Source organism: Rhipicephalus microplus, chromosome 7, assembly GCF_043290135.1.
Source record: "Rhipicephalus microplus isolate Deutch F79 chromosome 7, USDA_Rmic, whole genome shotgun sequence".
NCBI classification, from domain to species: Eukaryota; Metazoa; Arthropoda; class Arachnida; order Ixodida; family Ixodidae; genus Rhipicephalus; species Rhipicephalus microplus.
Window position 1 is genome coordinate 86,031,188 of NC_134706.1, and position 21,007 is coordinate 86,052,194.

Here is a 21,007-nt window from a genome sequence, read left to right on the forward strand (position 1 = left end):
TTATCGTGTTTCTCTTTACCTCTTTCCTTCACCCATTTCTTATTAGCTTCAATCTCATAACTCTATATCTGGAAATTTGTTACAGTTAAACACCTTTGTGAAAGGCATGCTCCAAGCAGCAGTTCTTGTTTCTTATTTGAGATGTCTGTTTTAAGCAGGGTACCTGATATGCATTTTTTTTTATGAACCCGTATTTTACTGTTAGCACACTGGTGTATCTTGTACCTATTTGTCTCTTATATGAGTGTCCCTTATATAGGGGTTCAACTCTGTAAACATGTATTTGTGGCATTGTGTCTATGACAGAGCTGCTCCTCATTTACTGCTGTATAACTGGTGATTCGTTACATCCGGGTCTGTTATATTGAGTTCAAGGTACGAGGCCAAGTGGGGAAAGCGTATTTTTTCTCAAAATGTCTTTTGTTTTGGTTTTCATTGTGTGAAATGGGCAATTTATTGCTCATCATTTCGCGGTATAAAGCTTCTCTCTACGCCGTCTTTTTAAAAAGATACAAGCTGAAATGTTAGATCATGGACCTTCTACGAAATCGAAACTGAAAGCGCCAGTTTTGTGTGAACCATAAATTAGCTTGATATGTCGTATTTTATAGGCTATTCAGCAGTCATATGAAGTGAAAACATGGCATGATGCTCTAAAAGCATCGTCAGCACAATATTTTCAATCGTAAAGTCATGAACGTCTCACTAGGTGAGCGCATAAGGCGGTACATGTTTTGTTATCGTTCAAGGACACGTATGTGAGCCTGTAAACCATCAAATGTGGTTTTCTTTGTTGTTTTTGACGATGTGTTGCAATTCAGTATTGGGAACAGAAGCACATGTGATAATGATAGCATATTCAAATCAAGCCTGCCCTTACACTGGGAAAGCACGCCTTACAAATTATCAGCACCGCAGTGCCGAACCGCCCTGTGATGGCACTGATGCTACAAAAGCTAGAAAAAAAAAAAAGACTTGTCGCTTGAGAAAAGGAATAAAGTAGGGAGGCCGTGAACAGTCGCAACTCTTTTGCTAATGAAAAATTTTTTATTGAAACTTTGCCCTCTTCCTTATCACTCTAGCAGGCATGCGAGGAGTCTCAATAAGCAAAATCTTGCCACAAGATTTAATATGGCTGCCTGTGCTACTAAGGTGCCCATAGTGCAAATGCATACTTTTTTTTTGGCTAGAAAATTACTGTTTTTATTACTCATCAGATCTCATTCGTTCTGGTTCATCGCACCGGTCAACATTGTATATGTCCCGTAAAAAATCAGTTTTTTTCAGTGAGTGGAACTTGAGCTAAGAGTATTCGCGCAAGGCATGCTTTTAATGGAACTTTTTAAATATGAAAGATAACGAAATATACAACTTGCTTTATAATGCACATATGTGCCTAGAAAGATGTGCTTTATATCGCCAACTAATAATCTCTAATGGTTCTTGCTTTGTGGAAAGAAGTTTCCGTCATTTGGCCTCATACAGTAAAATCTTGTTATAGAGAACTTCAGGGGATCGCGGGAATTCGTCATTATTTTCAAAGGTCATTATAGTGAAAACCCAAAAGTTAACCACAAATACTTATTTTCCACCGACCAAAACGACTTACCTTTGCAACGGTGGTTCCTTGAACTCGTTTTTCAATATAAAAAATAAATACACAAGTGAACACCAAAAAGTGCACGTTTCCTTAAAGAAGTCTGTTTTTTTTTTCTGACGCACGCAGCACAAACTTTGCAGCGTGAAGGCCTCCAGCTCATCCACATTCTCCACTTTCTCCTTAGCAAAAACTGCTTCCGCTTCTTCGTCGCAAGCAGAGATGAACTCATTGTAATAGCAGCGCAGCGCGAACGCCGACTTGCTGTGCGGACGCGATAAGCAATCACCGAAAAAATGAACACAACTGACAAGGCCTCCTCAGAGAACACCTATTATACCCTTGCGGCCTCCTAGATCACATGTTGAAGTGACAAATATAAGAAAATCCGAAGCGTCGCAGCTGCCATCACCTCTTCTGAAGAAAAGAAAGCGCTAAAAAAAAATTTCTCGCATTTTGTTTTCTGCTCTCTCGCTGCCTCAGGTATTCCGTGCCCATGCTTCCTGCTCCGCAACTCCCACTCTGCCTCTGCCTCGCTGACCTTGCCCTCTTGTGTTGCCCTCGCCGCTCTCCTCTGAACTTGTAAACCTGCAGCACTGGCGTGTCAATAAAAAGAAAGAAAGTCGTCCTTTCGTTTTTCTTTTTTCCCTCCTTAGCGTCGCGCGTCTTCTGAGAAGCAAGGCATTCGTTTGCTGTGTCACCTGCTTGGGTACCACTCTGGTGGTTGCGACGGATTTTGGAACATGAGTCCGTAGTACTGAGGTGTTGTTAATATAACGCCGAACTAAATTAGAGCTTGTTATTCTGAAAAAGTTCGATATTCTGAAATATGTGGTAGTGAAATAACTTTACGTATAAATTATTAGCAGTCAGCGTGGGATTTTTTAAAAGTTCCTTCATCTGAAAAGTTTGTTAAAGTGGTGTTCGTTATACCGAGATTTTACTGTACCTTAAAGGAGCACTGACATCAAGTTTACTCATGCCAAAATTTTTGCGTCAGCGAGTAGCTATAGACCTCGTAGCAGTGATTCGCGACCTATAACGCAACTGAGGGATGAATAACTATCGCTTTTATTAGTTTATATCACTGGTATCTAGCACAATTCAAAACGGCTGACAATCTTGCCATTTTTAGCGCTGGGAGCACCAGCAGTGGCACTACCTCGCGGTCACCTCCAGATCACGCCACAGCTGACCACTTCTCCACAGAAAAGAGTGACGTCAGGCTCAGCTGCTCCACAAACATTTAGTCTGCTAGGCAGACACATTCACACATTCAGTCATGCCTTGTCACCTGCATTGCTGTCGTCGCCCTACAGAGTGTCGACTCGAGTTCAATACGATAGTCTGGAGCTTGGAATCCCCGCGATTCGCGATGTCGCGAATTATTTTTTCCTTCGATCGACCTTTTGCAGAACGGCGATTCCGAAATAGACGCCGTTACAAGCAGCACTGCAGAGGAGCCTGAGGATGCACGCTTCAGCCATGTTCGCTTGTGTGTCTCAGTTTAGCTATATTGGTGTGTATTGGTTTGAAAAGCATTCAGGTATACGCAGGGGGGTCAATGCAATATAGCTATCGCGAATGAGCATCAGCGGAGAAATAGAATACGTTTCCTGCTTGCCAGGTTCCTTTTTTGTGCCTCCAGATGGCCCCAGCTATTCATCCACTCACAATTAACACGGTATTACCACTTTTACGTGGACGCAAAGTCTACAGATGAACTAAAATTCAATGATACCTGCATGTTACTTGTTAGCGATGATACCTGACTATGCGCTGTTTTACTTTTGATAGCTTGTGGTCGTGTTGATGTGTAACACATACGTGACATGAAAAGACAACCTCATTGCGCTTTTACGTGCTTGGAACTAGACGACTGAAACTCGCAATGATTCCCCGACATGCTGCCCACAAGCACACGTTTACTCATACTCTTTTTTTCTCGTCCTTTTAAAGGTGGTTTTTATCTTGAGGATTTCAGAAAATCATTCAAACCGGTGCGACGAAGATCAGACGCGACGAGCAAGTAGGTTTCTGCACTTTGGCGCCACAATAAGAACACTCGGATCGTACACGTCATTGCTACTAGGGCATCGTCACTCAGTATGGTATTTGTGGAATGTATCTCGCCGAACACGTAGCACTAGTGTCGATGTCGCAGGGCAGTCTATTTTTCGTTTTTTCTCCTTAGCTTTTGTACGCTGTTTGACATCGAATTAAAATAACTTCAACGCGATGGATGCCGTTCAAAAATTTGGCCAAGAAGACCTATGCATACCAAGCGATCGATCATCTCGATCTTGAAATTTGATGTCAGTGCTCCTTTAAAATGTATTGCCCATTTACTGTAATTAAACCGTCATTCTACTGGCTTGTCAGCCGGCGCTTTCTCCACCTCTGTCGAAACGCAGTGCCCGACCAGCGATGTAACTGCAGCTGCCAGGTAGCATGTCTTGTCACTTGGTCTGCTTGGCCAAAGTGCATGCGCAACAGCCTTTTTGTTTTTTAAGATGTCCCGCTTTTCGTTTTTCTCTACTTTCTAGCACGCCTGGCGAGAACCCACCAGGAACGCCTCTTGCGGATGAGAATCCCGAGGAGCCCGCAGGGCCCAGCCTGGACGAGGCTTTGACCATGTCGCCCCAACACCGCTCCCACGACGAGAGCTCGCCGCCGCACGCGCTCCCGACGGGGAGTGGCAGCCCTTCGTCTCTTGGCAACGGCGAGGAGAGTGTGTGCGCCATTCGCACCATCACGACGCGCGTTCCGTCGTACACCGGGCCGATCGCGGTGAGTGGCAGCGTGTTTGCTCCTGGTAGGGTGCTTTTCCCACTCGGTCTGACTTTCTTGGGCTGGTAATCTTGTATATTAAAAATGTTAACTACTCATTGGCTACTTTAGAATTACCGAGTCCAAGTGTAATAACAGTCTGTGACTGTACCGTAATTACTCGAATCTAACGCGCACCTTTTTTCCGTGTAAGCGAGTTCATAAATCGCATGCGCGTTAGAATCGAGTACGAACAAAAAAATTACGATCAATCTATTGCCATCGCAAATCCAAAATGGCCACCCCCTACGTGCGTCGGCATGGTGTGTTGGCCATTTCTGCCTATGTGTTTCTCATGTGCGGCACTTCGTACGTGTGCTGAGAAGTTCGTCATCTAGTAGTGCATTAGCATCGACGGCGTGGAAGGGCCGACTCCAAAAACTTAAGTGCACCACGATGCCGCTTTTAAATGAAAAGTCATCGCGTGTGCAGAAACGGACGGAAATGGGGCCGCATCGCGGTCGTTCAGAGTTCCTGAAATGTGCATGCGAGACCGGCGGAAGCAAAAGCAGAAGATTGTTGACAGCAAAGCTTCACGCAAAGGCTTCAGTGGACCACAGCAGGGTCGGTTTCCGCAAATTAAAGAGCTGCTCGGCGAGTATGTGCTTGAGCAGCGAGCGGCACAGCGGCCCGTGACGACAGAACTGCTCCAAGTGCGGGCTATGCAATTAGTCTTAGAAAAAGGTCTAATGCGGAGCCAGTTTAAAGCGAGCAGGTGCTGGCTAACTAACTTTATGAAGAGGAAAGGCTTTTCCCTCCGAAGGGGAACATGCATATGCGAAAACTTTGGCGGAGCAGTACGATGAAAAGCTTCACAGTTTTCAGAGGTTCGTCCTAAACTTGCGGCGCAACAACGGCTACCTGCTTGGGCAAATCGGGAATGCCGATCAGACGCCTCTTTACTTCGACATGCCTGGCACCACAACCGTCGAGAAGAAGGAGGCGAAGCAAGTTCACGTGCCGACATCGGTCCACGGTAAAACTACAGTGACGGCAATGCTCTGTTACACGTCAGATGAGCACAAGCTTCGCCCGTACCTCATATTTAAATGGAAGACGCTCCCGAAAGGAGTCGTTTTTTCGGGTGGTGTGATCGTGCGGGCCAGAGAGAAAAATGGGTGCGCGTTGCAATCGATGTCTTACGTTTTTTTTTTTTTTTTTTCGCAGTGGAAATCGGGTGCGCGTTACAATCGATGGCGCGGTAGAATCGAGTAAATACGGTACTCCATAAAGACAGCAAGATGTGGTGAAAAACGAATTCATATTTCCTTACTTTGTTCAAGTGGTCAGATCATCACAGCCGTATTTAAAGTAGCTCCAAAAAATGTGTCCTAAATTTGTCAGGCAGCGAGCCGCAGTCGCAGGATTCAGTTTGGCAAGGGCCGGGTAAAGGAGAATGTAAGAGTGGTGGGGGACAGGGAGGGTTAGTTGGTATGCATTGTCACAAAACACTACCGTTCTTACTCGAAAATAGGTCGGGCACGAATATAGATAGACTCCTGCTTTTAGTGTTCCACGAGAGGAGAAAAAAATATTCGAATATAGGTCGACCAATGTGTTTTTTTTTTAAAGGGGCGAAGCTCCTTATGGCGGGGCTTGTGCATTCTCGTTGTGGGTAACCTCCCCTCGTTAATGCTTGAACCAGCCATAGAGTCGATACTTGTACTATACGCTGAAAAATGCAAATGGTACGCACTAGAGGGCGTTACTTGTAGAAAAGTATTGACGTCACACGTACGGAAGGAAAGAGAGACGATCGCGTGACTACGATCGTGTGTTTTTCGGCAGCGCCGTACGCCATGAGGGAACTCTCTAGTACAATAAAAGCGCCGCATTGCCACGCACGCTTTCACAGGATCGACGACGAAGAATCGACAAAGCTGCAGAGCGGCGTGCCCGCAGGGGGGCAGCGGCTCGCGCTCAAAGAAACGACCCCGACATGACGCATGATGCATTAGCGCGCCGTGAAAACTCGGCAGTATGACAACGGGAGGTCGAAGCGGCGCGGCAGCGGCCTGTGGACCCCACTTCACCCCACTCTCATCATTCACCTCGTGGATATGCTGTCATTTTTTTTTTTTTTTTTAGTTTGCGAATCGTCACGCCACTCGTACTACAGTCGAAACTCGCAATAGCAAAATCGCCGGGAAACCGAAATATTTCGTTTTCGCGAGGATTTCATTGCCGCGATTATGAGACGTAAAAACAGTGATACGGCCAGCAGAACGAAAATTTATTGCCAGAAGTCGGTCAACTTACTTTGCCGACCCTTGCCATGCAACAACTTCAAAGCTCTTCCTTGGCGCTGGAAAAAGCGGTCCATTGCTACGTCATCGTCATGTGCACCGAAGAAGGAGCGAAGGGTGTCCAGCGCATCTAAAACAACCCATGGGTTGGGTTTCTCCGCGTGCGTCTCTTCTTGGTCTTCGGCGTCGTCAGCTTCACGCACGCTTTCGATAATGGCCTCGTCGATCACTTCCTCGTACACGACTATGTCGTCATCGGCACGAACGAACGCATCAACGGTGAGTTCATCTGGGATGTCGATGTCGATGGCTCGAAGTTCCTCCCGGCGTTGGTCAGGGATAGAGGCACTGCACTGCCACCACTTTCGCCGTCAAGTGTGCCTTTGTCCAAATCATCGTCTAGTGAGGCCGAAGCGCAATCCGTGCGCGATGCTTGCACAGTGGTGGTGAAGTCCGCATGCTTGGAGCAGTTCTCCTGTCTGTTGAGTTCGTCCGACGGCGCCATCTGTACTCCAGCATGATCATTTGCCATCGCCTGCTGCAGTGTGTGGCCAGGCATATTGCCGGACACAGACCCCATCGCCGATTTAAGTAAATAAAAATGGCGGTACCCACGCTAGCGCGGCGAAAGCACACGTTTACAAATTTTGAGTGCGCATATCACGCATACGAGCATATTTTCGACAGTTAACCTTTGACTGGAGGGTAAAATAAGGCCCGCACCGTGGTAGAAAATTCGCTAATGTGGAAACGCTGTCCAAAAACATTTCGTTGCCGCGAGATACGTAATACATGGGCTTCTATGTATGTTCGCTGGGGATCCAGAAATATTTCATTGCCGCGGAGATTTTGTACTCGCGGGGTTTTGTTATTGCAGGTTTCGACTGCATAAACAAAGCGCGAGGCGGCGAGGTTTCAGGCCAATGTCAGTGTGGCTGCGCTCGGGAAAGCAGTACTGGAAGCACAGCTAGCGGGCTAAGGACTTCATGGCCAGTACCTCGAAAAATCAGGGGTTTCATCGCAAACACTGCGAAGCGGCTGCATTTCGCACGGGGGGGGGGGGGGGGGGGGGTTACGCTGCTTTTGCATGAATAACTTTTTTCTCAATTACTTAGGTAGGATGAAAGGAGGAGGGGGTCTTTATTTCAGATTTTATGGTATATAACTTGCGTATGCAGCTGTAACTGCTTGAAGAACAGCGGGCGCAGCAGTTGAATGCGATAAGCTCGGCGCTTCCGGTTGGTTTAATCGTGAATGCAGGTCGAGATTTTTTCACGAATGTAGGTCACGAATGTAGGTCGGTAGCTAGTTATGAACAACATATTTGGAAAAAAAAAGGTTGACTGGTATTCGAATAAATATGCTACTTTCAAACCGACACAGCAGATCCGGCTAGACCAAACCAAACACCACATTTATGCAACTACTTTCGCATCAATTATATCTTCAGCTGAATGAAATACATCACACAGTACGCTGAGCGCAACCTTATACAGTATTCCAATACACTCAATCAACAACATAAACACAAGGTAGCGCGAAAGCAGCGCCCCCAACGTTCGACTTGGCACGAGGGGCCCACGGGGAACAACCCGTGGCACCGTCCCCACCGGCCTGCTGTGGGAGGCAACCGTTCGCGCCAGCTGCCGCAAACCAAAGAGACTCGCCAATCTTTTCTGTCTGGCCACTTAGCTTCAACGCCAGGCGTCAGTTCTGGCACTACCGCGCTAACCAAAATGATGATGATGGTGGAGAATGCGTACGAGCGCTGCACTACCTACCGCTCGATGACTGTTAACCCTAAACGCAGCTCTTCTGTGAGACACTATGCGCCACGGGGCACAAACGACTTTACAGAGGTGATATTACCCCCCCAACTTTTTTGTGAGATAAATTTTGCTATGATGAGCTTTGACTGTGTATGGGACGAACATAGTTACGTTCAGGCCGCGGGCTGCAAATGCGAGGTTTGTGGGCCACGTGTTTGAGCCCCCTGTGCTAAAGGAATAGCAGTACGTTTATCAGGCATTTCGGCACAGGCTCTTGTGATTAACTGCGTGCCAGCTACCAATTAAACATTTGCATCTTGTGGCAAATGCTGCAGATAATAGAGATGCAGAATGCAAAAGCTGTAGCGGCAGAGTCGTTGGCGGGTGTGGATTTCACTGATGCGAGTGTGTGCATGTGTAAACGATGTGCCACTGTATGAAACTTTCCGATGATTCATTGAAGTGCAGCCTGTCGCCTACAAAGCTTAATCTGCCACTGCTTTCTGTACTGCACACAAGCATTCGCAGTGAGCGTTTGTCGTGCCCACTTTTTTCCTGAACAATGTGAGCATGGAAAGACTACCAGTTTCTGCTTATCTGCGAGTGTGTATTTTGAACAAAGCCCTTGCAATTAAGAACTTCAGTCTGATGTGAGGACTGAAGTTGCTAACAGTTGATGACATTGCTGTGCTAGTAAGTGGCAGTATTAGGTTGGATTAAGATCTTGGAAGTACAGTAGACTCTCAGTAAACGATAATCTGTTATACGGAACTACTGTTTAAACGGAACTATTGCCTCTCCAATACTTGGTCTCGGGCTTGTATACTGCACCCACGTTCACCTCTCAGTAAACGAAACTCCTGTTATATGGAACATACTTTCTCGGTCCCTTCAGGCTCCGTTTACTGGGAGTCTACTGTAGGTGGGAGAACACCGATGGACAATGTGGACCAAAATTTATAAGAATGCCCTTTATGGCCAAGGCAGTGTTCAAAGAGCAACGAGGGATGTAGAAATTTTAACTTATTTGAAATTACATTTTATGTTTTTTGCAGATGCCAGGGCATTCAAACAGGGACCCTCCCATGGACCACCATCCCAGGGGACCATCTGGGCGAGGTAAGCCACTCATTTACTGCACTGTAGTTTTGTCATGGATGCACTGCTACTGAACTGCCATAGTGTAGTCGTAGCTTGTCAAAGAAAGTGTTGGTTTTCAAGTTATCAGTCAAGGAGGACTTCTACCTCTAGGCACCAGGTTTTGTCATGTGTAAGTGCTGCCCTTAAGGATGCACAGAAAATTGTTTAAAAAATGACCCCTGTGTATTTCTGCAAAGTACTGCCATGAAGCCACCACTAGAATTCATATATATGTATTTTTTACTTAAGCTCAATTCTGAACCAACTCCAATTGGTGGTGAGACAGGGTGGGGGGGGGGGGGGAACAATAATTTATTTTGATAGCGTTTGATAGGGCAGGATTGAAATGATGCAGTGCTGTGCAGGTTGGTAGCGTAGTTATACTTCTTGCAATTTTTTTGCGTGGTAGTACAGTAGACACTCGTTAAACGGAACCTGAAGGGACCAGGAAAATATGTTTCCTTTAGCAGCAGTCTAATTTTTGAGAGATAAGCAGGATTGCAGTATTTAGGTACAAAACCGATCATATCAGAAGTGGTTGTTCCATTTGAAGGAGCACTGACATCAAATTTACTCATGCCAAGATTTTTGCGTAAGCGAGTAGCTATAAACCCCGTAGCAGCGATTCGCGACCTAAAACGCCACTGAGAGATGGATAACTATCACTTCTCTTGATTTATATCACTGGTATTAGCGCGATTCAAGACGACCCGCAATCCCGTCATTTTTAGCGCTGGGAGCACCAGCAGTGGTGCTACCTCGCGGTCACTTCCTGATCGCGCCACAGCTGACAACTTCTCCACAGAAAAGTGTGACGTCAGACTCAGCTGCTCCGCAAACATTTCGTCTGCTTGGTGGACACATTCAGTCATGCCTTGTCACCTGCATTGTCGTCGTCGCCGTACATAGCCTGAAGCTTGGAATCCCCGCGATTCGCGACGTCTCGAATTATTTTTGCATCGATCGACCTTTTACAGAACAGCGATTCCGAAATTGAGGCCGCTCCAGGCAGCACTGAAGAGGTGCCCGAGGATGCATGCTTCAGCCATGTTTGCTCATGTATCTCAGTAAGCTATATTGGTGTGTTTTGGCATGCTCAGCGTTCAGTAATGCTATCGGGAATGAGCATCAGTAGAGAAGTAGAATTTGTTTCCTGCTTACCATGTTCTTTTTTGTGCCTTCATATGGCCCCACCTATCCAGCCTTTCTCGGTTGCGGCGGCAGTAACATGGTATTACACGGCTGCAAAGTCTACGATGAACTAAAATTCAACAATACCTGCGTGTTACTTGTCAACAATATGTGACTATATGCTGTTCTACTATGATAGCCTTTGGTCGTGTTGGCGTGTAACACATATGTGATGTGAAAAGACATCCTCATTGTGGCCCCGCCGCGGTGGTCTAGTGGCTAAGGTACAGTAAAACCTCGTTAACTCGGATCTTACGGGACCGGAGAAAATGTTCGAGTTAACCAAATCCCGAATTATCGAATGGACCATGAAAACAAAAGGAAAACGTACACGGCACAGACGATCCTTTATTTCTTGAAAAAGTGCGTTATTTTTGCCTGCCTCGTCGTCGATATTTCTGACAGAACGACCTTATTTAATCCCATCAGGGGGTGGTGCGCACGTTCACTGTCGCGAGAACAAAAGCAGAACTCCTCGAGGACAGCGAGGGCTTCGGCGGCCTTCTGCACGGTGCGGCGACGTCACGTCGGCTCATCACGTCTTTCAATATCATAACCTTTCTTTCAAGATCATTTGCTGGCTGCTGTGGCCGCTTAACTCCTGTGACGGTCGCCATGAAGCGCGACGGCGGCGACAACGCGCACAAACACAGCCGCAACACGGGAAGTCGCAACACAAAGAACCAAGGCACGAGGTAGTACACCAGTAGGCGTAGCATGGGCGTAGCGGGCAGCTGTTAGTATACACTGGATGCGCTGGTGGCCCAAGCGCATCCGCCAGGTGGTGACTAGTGCCACCTAGCCACTTCCCCCTCATTCACTATCATCATCGTCATATTCTGCTGCAGTTCGCTCGGTTTCGGTTTCTCGAAAACTCCGGTTCTGCCGTCGGTTACGGCAAGCGGTGCTTGAGCCTCCAAGCCGCCGAGATCGCGCGACTCTGGAGTCCCGATAGCCCTCTCCGGAGTTGTCCGAGATAACCGGTGCGCGGCTAAATCCCTTCGAATTAATGAGCATTTGACCTCATTGAAATATGCACAGTTTTGCCGGCACCACGCCGCGAGTCCGAGTTGACCGAATTTCCGAGTTAACGAGGTCCGGATAAACGAGCTCTTACTGTACTCGGCCGCTGACCCGCAGGTCACGGGATCGAATCCCGGCTGCGGCGGCTGCATTTCCAATGGAGACGGAAATGCTGTAGGCCCGTGTGCTCAGATGTGGTTGCACGTTAAAGAACCCCAGGTGGTTGAAATTTCCGGAGCTGTCTACTACGGCGTCTCTCATAATCATATGGTGGTTTTGAGACGTTAAACCCCTCAAATCAATCAAACCCTCACTGCACTTTTTCCGTGCTTCAAACGAGACGACTGCAACTCACTTGCAAATCACAACCATTCCTCGACATGCTGACCAACAAGCACACGTTTAATCTTGTTCTTTTCTTTCGCCGTTCCTGTAAAGGTGACTGTCGTCTGGATAATTTCACGAAATTATTCAAAGCGGTGCAACGAAGGTCAGGCGCGACGAGCGAATGCGTTTTCAAGCTTTGGCGCCAGTCGGTGCCTTGATAAGAACACTCAAATCGTACACGTCATAGCTACTAGTGCATCGTCCCTCAGGATAGTATTTGTGGAATGCATAGCACCGAACACGTAGCACTAGTGTCGGTGTCGCAGGGCACTCCAATTTCCATTAAACTCTCGTGCTTTGTTTGCCGCCGACATTAAACTCTCGTGCTTTGTTTGCCGCCGAAATAAACTTCTACTCGACGGATTCCATTCAAGTTTGGCCAAGACGACCTACACACACTGAGCAATTGCAGGAAGGGCATATTTCGATTATGAAATGTGATGTCAGTGCTCCTTTGAGCAGCCATTCTGTTGAAAATATTTTCGTTTATTGAGGGTCTGCTGCATTTATTTGTGGAACGATTGATTAGCCTTGCTTTGTTTTTGTGTAGAGATATAAAGCTGTGTTAGTGATGCTTTTGTTTTGTTTTTTCTTTTCTCTTTGAAAAAAAAAATGCTATTTACCAGGGTTGTTCTCCCGCCACGGAAGATGGTTGTCTCCGCATTCTCTACCACCGCTAACCCAACGAGCTCAATTATGTAATTCGTATGAGACCTCTTACTGCAATTGTTTTGTGCACGTCTCCATTTCTGAGTATGCGTCCTGAGTTATGTGGCGGGATCTACAATGCACACCACTTGTAATGTAGCCGCATATAGCACAGGGCAAATTACGGCACGGTCTTTTTCGACTCCCGTTTACTGCCCCATAAAAGACCATCTACACTCAGACATCAATATAACAAAGTATTGGTTACAACAAAGCAAATAAAAATGGTATTGCAATAGATGTAGGGGATATAGCGAACTCATTTTGCATGTAAGATGCAACTTTGTTATGAAGAAGTTTGAGTGTATACGAATACCGCCTAGTGTGGCAGAAAATTTTTCGGCAACTGCATTTGCTTCCAGCATTTGCTACCTTGTCTGTAAATTTGTTTGGTGGTTTTATGGCGCGAGTTTTTGCCTCTGCTGACAGTTAGCAGACTTGCAGAAGCTTGGCAGGTTTTGTTGTCGTTGGTTGGCTGCGAACTCGAACTTCGTCTCTTATGCACTGCTCTTGTACGACGCTTAAATCCGATCTTTTCGACGTCTGATCTTCATATTGCTTTAGGCAAACTTCCCGCAACAACATGCCGAACGGCAGGCTGGGGCTAATCAGCATTGTGTGCTTTTCGGTAGCGGTTTGCACGTGGTCAAAGGGGCAGTTCAGACAGATCAAAAAAGAGCATTGCTCGCAGCCAACGTTACTAAAAAAGCAGCGTTGTATATAGCCGTACAACGGGCAAGGCACAGTGCTCCACGAGCTCCTCGAATGGTACTTGATAAGGGGAATAACAAAAACATTTAGAAAGGATGGAAAGGAATTAAGCACACCATACACAGAACAACAGATGCGTCACACACATATCTTATGTGTAAAATAATAATCTTTCCATTCTCGGCAAGAGCAAATTTACCCTGTACGTGAGATCTTGAAAGGAATACACTCCAATGACTTACTGCCGTCCAAGTGTCACTGAATATAAGTAAGTTAAAGGGGGAACACGGCTTTGGTATCGCGAAATTAGGCCGAAAAATCGATTTTCTGAACATCTCATTTTCACATTCTGTGACGCCTTTTCTATCTAATTTCGAAGCTTCGTCCCTGAAAACAGCGTAGAAATGACGTAAAAAATTTTTATCGAAGCTAGGGTGGCGATGAATTTCACGGAAATTGCGAAAAAACGGCGTTTTTCGAACCGCGATATCTCCGCAACCACGTAACCTAGCGCCGCCATCTTTGTCTCTATGGATAGCGCGATTCTTCCGTTTCAAATTTGCCGCCTCGGCCGGCTGAACCAGGCAAGAGCAAGCCCACAGCAAGCCAAAGTGTAAAGTTATCGCAACAGTTTCCGATTGGCGACGCGCGTCACGTGACTGTACGGCGGCTCCGCATTGGTCGCCCTTGCGGTCGCTTGTAGCAATCGGCGCAAATGTCGTCTGCCCTACGCGCTGACAGCACTGACGGGCTGCTTACTGCATTTGTTTTCAACTCGTTGCGGCGTGGTTTCGTGCGGTCGCTTGTAGCAATCGGCGCAAAGGTCGTCTGCTCTACGCGCTGACGGGCCGCTTACTGCATTTGTTTTCAACTCGTCGCGGCGTGGTTTCGAGATTGCATCGCGCTGCGATAAGACCGGCGCTCGTAAAAGGAGAAAAACGTTATCCAGTTTGGCGCATTGCAGTTTTGAGATCAGTTCCCGCATGCGATCATGGACCGGCGATCGTTCAAGAAGAAACACAAGACTGCGCAGCGATCTGGTGCTCGTAAGCCGAAGCCGCCGATCGTGAAAAAGAAATTCAGTCCGGCAACTTCTGTGAGCAGCGACGACGGCGTGCGGCACGACGAGGACTCCCAGCCGAGCACAAGCGCGCACGGAGCATTGTCCGCGGGCATCGACGAAACTGTTCATATGCCCGTGAAGCAGTGCTTTGTGCTGTCTGAGGAAACATCCGTTCGTCGTTCCGCGCAGGCTGCAGACATCGCGGATGCTAAGCCTAGCACTTCGCGCGAGGATGTAGACATCGCGGATGCTCAGCCAAGTACTTCGCACGAGGATGCGAGGCCGTCTACCAGCACCACCAGTAGCACGATTCGGGCCCGATTAGAGCCTCGTTTCGTGTCAGCGGAGGCATCTCGCGAACGCGCCGCGGCTGTTCAGGAGTCTCTAAGAGCAGTGTCTGCGACGGAGCGCAAGATGTCACTGATGGACCAAGGGGATGAGAGCGACATCGAAACGGAAGACGAAGATGAGTTTTTCCTCGTGCAACGCGCGGCTCTGACTGGTCTGTTTGGCAGTGCCCTGTGCCCGCAGTGCAAAGAGCCGGGACTCAAGATGAAGCACGGAACTAAGCACGGGTTAGCGGTAAAGATGGTGCTCACCTGCACTGCTTGCGACGCGGACGCGAAAAATGCGTGGTCGTCGCCACGAATGGAAAACAGCAAGTCATTTGAAGTAAATATTCGGGCCATGCAAGCTATAAAAACTATTGGAAAGGGATCAGCTGCACTCAGTGATTTTTGGTCTGTGATGAATGTATCACATAGGGGAATTCACCACAAGACTTTTCAAAGGCATCTCAAGAGGGAATGTCGGCCTGCTGGCGCAGCAGCCGCGGCACGTGTGTTTTGCGACGCTGTTGCAGCCGTTCGCAATGTGTATAGCTAAATGGAGGGAACACCCACCAAGAATGTCACGGTGGTGTACGACGGGACGTGGATGACACGCGGCCACGCGTCCCACATCGGCGTGGGCACGGTCATTGAATTCTGCACTGGATTAGTGCTTGACAGTGTTCTACTGTCATGGATGTGCTGTGGGCCCCAAAGAAGGCGACGACGGCTACAGTGAATGGAAGGAAGCACATGTTTGCCAGAAAAACACAGAGGCAAACTCGGGCCAAATGGAAGTCGAAGCGGCCCTCATACTGTTTCGGCGCTCACTAAAAAAAAATGACCTGCGCTACACAACCATCGTTTGCGATGGCGACAGCCGCACTTTCTTAGCTCTGTGTCAGGACCAGACTTACGGTTTTATACCCCTGAAGAAAGAAGATTGTATCAATCATGTTTAAAAGAGGATGGGCACAGCCCTGTGGGCCATCGTCACAAAGAGCAAGAAAGACCAACCTATCGGCGGAAAAGGTGGCCTTACACAAAATTTGATCAAGCAACTGACTGACTATTATGGCCAAGCCCTTAGGCAGCATGCTGAAGTGGAGGATATGCAGCGAGCGGTCATGGCTACATTCTACCACACCACTTCGACTGACCAGGATCAACACCACGAACTTTGCCCACCAGGTCCTGATAGCTGGTGCAGACAGCGGGCTGCAGAAGCTAAAGGTGAACCGCAGCCACCCCATAAGTACCACCTGGGACGACACGTTGCCGCTGCCCTGCTGCCTGTGTACCAGCGACTTTCGGACCCACAGCTTCTTGCGCGGTGCCAGGGCAAAAAAACTCAAAATGCTGCCGAAAGCCTGCACTCAATTATTTGGTCAATTCTGCCCAAAGAAGAGCATGCTTCATTCATAGCCGCAGAAACTGCTGTCAGTGAAGCAATCTGTAGGTATAATGCTGGGAACCTCCATGCCTACACCCAACTTTGCACATCTCTTGGTCTCCAACCTGGACGCCATGCACTTCTTAGAGCAGCCGAAAAAGATGCCATGCGGTAAAAAAAGGCTGCGAAAGCTCATCAGGCTAAAGGTCAGATGGCCAAGCGACGCTGCACTGCAAAGGACACTAAGGACTACAACCCTGGTGCCATTAGGCATGTAAACCGTGACTCAAGACTTCGAACCTTGTTTTCTCAATACTGTTTTTTTGGCATGTTGCTCAGCTCGTGGAGAAGATATCTTCGCAACTACTTGACAGATTTTGATTCAGTTTTTTTTTTTTTTTTTTGTAATGCTCCTTGAACTGTGCTTCAGGGGGCTGCGTTCTTATTTTTAAAATTTAGCCTTTTAAAAAATTTTGGTAGGGTTTCTTGTTTGTAGTGCAAATGTGCTCATTGAAGTATCAGTGGAGAAAACAAGAACTACAAATTTTAGTGTTGCAAAAAAATTATTTTGAAAACGCAGCCCCCTACAGCATACATTCACCTCTGCACACAATGTTTACCAACTTTCTATGTCATTTTTTAAACTCTCCAGCCGCTCCACGAGGTCCAGTAATGAAATTATTTGTTTCTCAGAAAGTTTTCATGATATCATCTTGAAATTTTTATGGAAGCATTATGAGGTCATTCTTAGTCTCTGTGCCAATTTTCATCAAGATCTAACCAGAAACAAGAAAGTTCGTTCCGAAAGACACGTCCTCCCTTAAAAACATATACTGAAATTGAGTGGACACCTTGTATTGTGGTCATGCAAAAAAAAAAAATAAATAAATAAAGGGGGTTTCGAAAACGACTTCAATGATATGTATCTAATTCATCCACTTTCTTAAAAGTAGTGGCTTTAGCATGTCACAATGCATGCAGGCTTAGACTGCAGGGGGTCCATGTTGAAAGCAATTAAAGGCTTTTATAGTAGTGATAGTTGTCTGCTGTCTTCTTTCGGGCCAATTTTACATGAACTTTATCATTATTGCGTATTTTTATTATTGTAATTTTGCTATAACGGCTAGTGACAAGATTTTACGATTGGTACAGCTACCCATGTCACATGTCAAGGTTCTGGGGTCTCGCAGGGAGAAAACGCCGCTCTCGGAACGAACGGACACAACAGATGCAGTCGAGCAACCAAAACACGTGTATATTTATTCAACTACTTATACAAACGACAATATAGGCAGCCAAATCAATTACGTCTCTAGTGACATGCCAGAACAATCTTTTACAGTATTGCTATAATAAACACTCGTACAAAACAAGTACTGCGAATGCGGCATCGACGACGCTCGACTCGCCGCGATGGACCCACGGGACACCATCGCAAGCGCCGCCCCAACACAAAAGACTCTTTCTAATGTTTTCTGTGCGGCTCTTTAGTGTGCTGCTGAGTGACTCTGCTAACGCTACAGCACGAACCGTAATAAAATAATGATGTGGAGGGGGAAATGTTGTAGGCCCGTCTACTCAGATTTGGGTGCACGTTAAAAAACCCCAGGTGGTCAAAATTTCCGGAGCCCTCCACTACGGCGTCTCTCATAATCAAATAGTGGTTTTGCGACGTTAAACCCCACAAATGAATCAATAAAATAATGATGAACCCATGGAAGCACTGCCCCGCTGCCGTGGTCTAGTGGCTAAGGTACTCGGCTGCTAACTCGCAGGTCGCGGGATCAAATCCTGGCTGCATTTTCGATGGAGGCGGAAATGCTGTAGGCCCGTGTGCTCAGATTTGGGCGCACGTTAAAGAAACCCAGGTGGTCTAAATTTCCGGAGCCCTCTACTACCGCGTCTTTCATAATCATATGGTGGTTTTTGGACGTTAACACCCACATATCAATCAATCAATTATGGGAGCACTGTGCCACCTTCCGCTCAACGGCTGTTAAACCTAAATGTGGCTTATCTGCGAGACACGTGTGCGGCGCGAAGCGCTAAAGACTTTACAAAGGGTGATGGCACCCCACGAGGTACTACCCAAGGCTGAAATTAAGAGGCGTCGTTGCGTACACTTTCTCTGTGCACCTGTCGTGACTTCCTTTCCCTTTTTGGTCTGACAGGCTCTCTCCATCGTTCAAGCCGACACGGAGACTATGGACACCATCGGTCACGTCACGACTATGGTCCTGGCGGCAGGTGAGCGTTTGGTTATCGTACACGAGGGAAGGGGTCGGTGTTTAAAGATCGGGCTTTTTCAGTGTTTGTTATGGGTTGACTCTTAGTTTTTTTTTTTTTTATTTCTTCCGTGGTCTTAAACTGCACAAGCTTATGCAGTTGTTTCCTCCGATTTTAAATCTGTGATTACTTTTCCTGTAACTGGTCTTGTTGCTGTGATAACTTGGGTTCACCCCCTAAGGCCGCCGTAAAAAAAAATGCTTAATTACATGTGATATTTAAGATAAATTAGCATATACTAATAACTAGAGATTGAAAGTATGCAAGCTTTTTTTGTTTCTTAGCCTTCCTTTTTTAATTTACAGCAAAATGAACTTTCCCTTCTATAATTAATTTAAAAGGCTTGTGCTTTAAATTCTGCTCTCATACTTGCATTCTATACATGTACAGGTTCCATTGCAACAATAATTGTAGTTGTACCTTCTCCAGATGCAGAGATATCGGGGCCTCAAAATTGAGTGGTTGTAAATTTACTTGTAAAGATGAAAAAAAAAAAAAACTGATAATATATAGTTTCTTCAAAAAACAGCGATCACGGTGTGCATATTTTGCAATGCTCATGAAAGCGCTGCTTTAAACACAGGTGCTGACAAATTGTAATGAAGCTTTGAGGTAGGCTCCCTATTTTTTGCAGGTTTTGCATTGTAGTAGCACCAAGAATCTGGACAGTCCGAATGACACTACAAAAAAATTACTGCTTCCTAATGTGTGAAAATTTGTACAAAGACAGAAAAATACTTGCAGAAACCAAATATGCCAATTTCAAAAAAAGAATTTTTTCGTCACCTTTCGGTCCAGCAACAAGCAAGAGAGCAAGATACATATCAGACCTGTAGTGTATACGTATCCCGAAGGATTACGGCCACTAGCGTGGGTCCGGCCATAGCGAGCGCAGGGCACGCGTTAACCATCGCCATGGCGAGAACACGGTACTGCTCAAGGTTGCCTGCGGCAACACCACAAACGCAGTACAGTGCTAATTGCAAAGGCGTGGCGGGAAAGCAAATGGGCTTATCCATGCCACGGGCGAGAAGTACTACACAGGGGTGCCGCGAGCACGTCCCCGTGGTAAAAGGTATTCACGGAGACATCAGGACAAAGGCCCGGTTGCTCGAGCGAGGCCAAAGCCGTTGGCGTTGGCTTCAGAGAGATACGGGTCGGCGCAGCCTGGCCACGCACTAGCACACCGTCCCGCTCTTCAGCCTAGCGTTTGGAAGGGGGAGCGACATAAGATAAGCATTCCCCGTGGGCGCAAGGCGCTGTTGGTGAAGCCGGAACGAGCCCCAAACAAAGGAACCCGATGGACAGAAAAGAAAAGCGTGCTTACCCCCATGTCATCCCCGGAGAGGTCCCTCGCGTTCCCGACACGTGCGCGAAACCTCTTGAGAGATTTTGCGGGCGGCGCCACAGTCGACATCCGCTACCAGGTGAGAGGGGTCAAGCGTCACTCCTCACTCTCCCAGCCCGGAGACCATGGAGGAGGGGGTAATGTCGGGACATGAGAACAAAGAAAGAGGCGGCAAAGCCCACGCAAAGGCGGCGGGCTAGCCTCAATTCCCACATACCTAACCACAGAAAAAACGGACAAACAAACTCTAAAATGACAAACTGGATTGGCGTCAGGCTGGTTTGTGCGGAAGTGCTTGCGTTTATGTCTCTTCTTTGTCTGTTTTGTATGTGTGGCGATTTTAACGTCACACCGAGCTGACTTCGAGTGTAGCTTGGTTTGCAGTTTGGCTGTGGCAGCCATTGTATGGATACTTGGCCGACTGAAGCAGAAAAATGGCTATTACATGCTGCCAAAACACATAGCCTGCGAAATTGTCAATTGTAATTTCTGCATTGATGCTTACATTGGCACGATCTCTAGCCATAGCTAGAGCAACTGTGCAACTTTTCAGGGCTGGCAATATAGTGAAAATATTGTGAACATCACTGTAGCATAGCATCGTAAACAGCTGGTCATGGTGTTTGATACCGCACTCTATAAGCCAGCCGGAGTCCCCTAATCAAACGGCGCGATCTGAAGCGTTCGAATTTTCGTCTGCAAGTTTACACTACTTCAGTGGGACAAGTGGCGTTTCCGCGAAGATGTCTGAATCAACGGGCATGTCTGAATTTTCAGCGTCCGAACGAACGCTCGGCGACTGTGTATTTACACTGAAGCTGTATAGGCTAAGAGGTTGAAGAATCTGTTGGTCCGTGAGTACGCTAATGCTAGCATGCGCTGCTTCAAAGCTTCTCTCTGTTTGCACGAGTTTCTCTTCTGGTTTACCGTATTTACCCGAGTAATCCTCGCACTCGCACAATTCTCGCACCCCCCACATCGCCCAAC

At 47.1% G+C, this 21,007-nt stretch overlaps 2 protein-coding genes across 5 annotated transcripts in view; both read left to right on the plus strand.

The window, feature by feature from the left end:
* snama (something that sticks like glue) overlaps positions 1 to 21,007 on the plus strand; it is a 154,488-nt gene that overhangs the window by 124,337 nt on the left and 9,144 nt on the right. For all 4 annotated transcript variants that reach the window (XM_037431400.2, XM_037431404.2, XM_037431401.2 and 1 more), the window contains exons 11-13: positions 4,144 to 4,387; positions 9,497 to 9,560; positions 18,558 to 18,633. In XM_037431400.2, coding sequence (XP_037287297.2) covers positions 4,144 to 4,387; positions 9,497 to 9,560; positions 18,558 to 18,633 — 384 coding nt within the window. The remainder of the gene's footprint in view (positions 1 to 4,143; positions 4,388 to 9,496; positions 9,561 to 18,557; positions 18,634 to 21,007) is intronic.
* LOC142767537 (uncharacterized) lies at positions 12,887 to 18,550 on the plus strand. Its single transcript, XM_075869417.1, has one exon. The coding sequence runs from the start codon at positions 14,593 to 14,595 to the stop codon at positions 15,547 to 15,549; it is 957 nt and encodes a 318-aa protein (XP_075725532.1). The 5' UTR covers positions 12,887 to 14,592; the 3' UTR covers positions 15,550 to 18,550.

Coding starts and splice junctions, on each gene's coding strand:
- LOC142767537 (XM_075869417.1), top strand. CDS start 14,593: ATGGACCGGCGATCGTTCAAGAAGAAACACAAGACTGCGCAGCGATCT.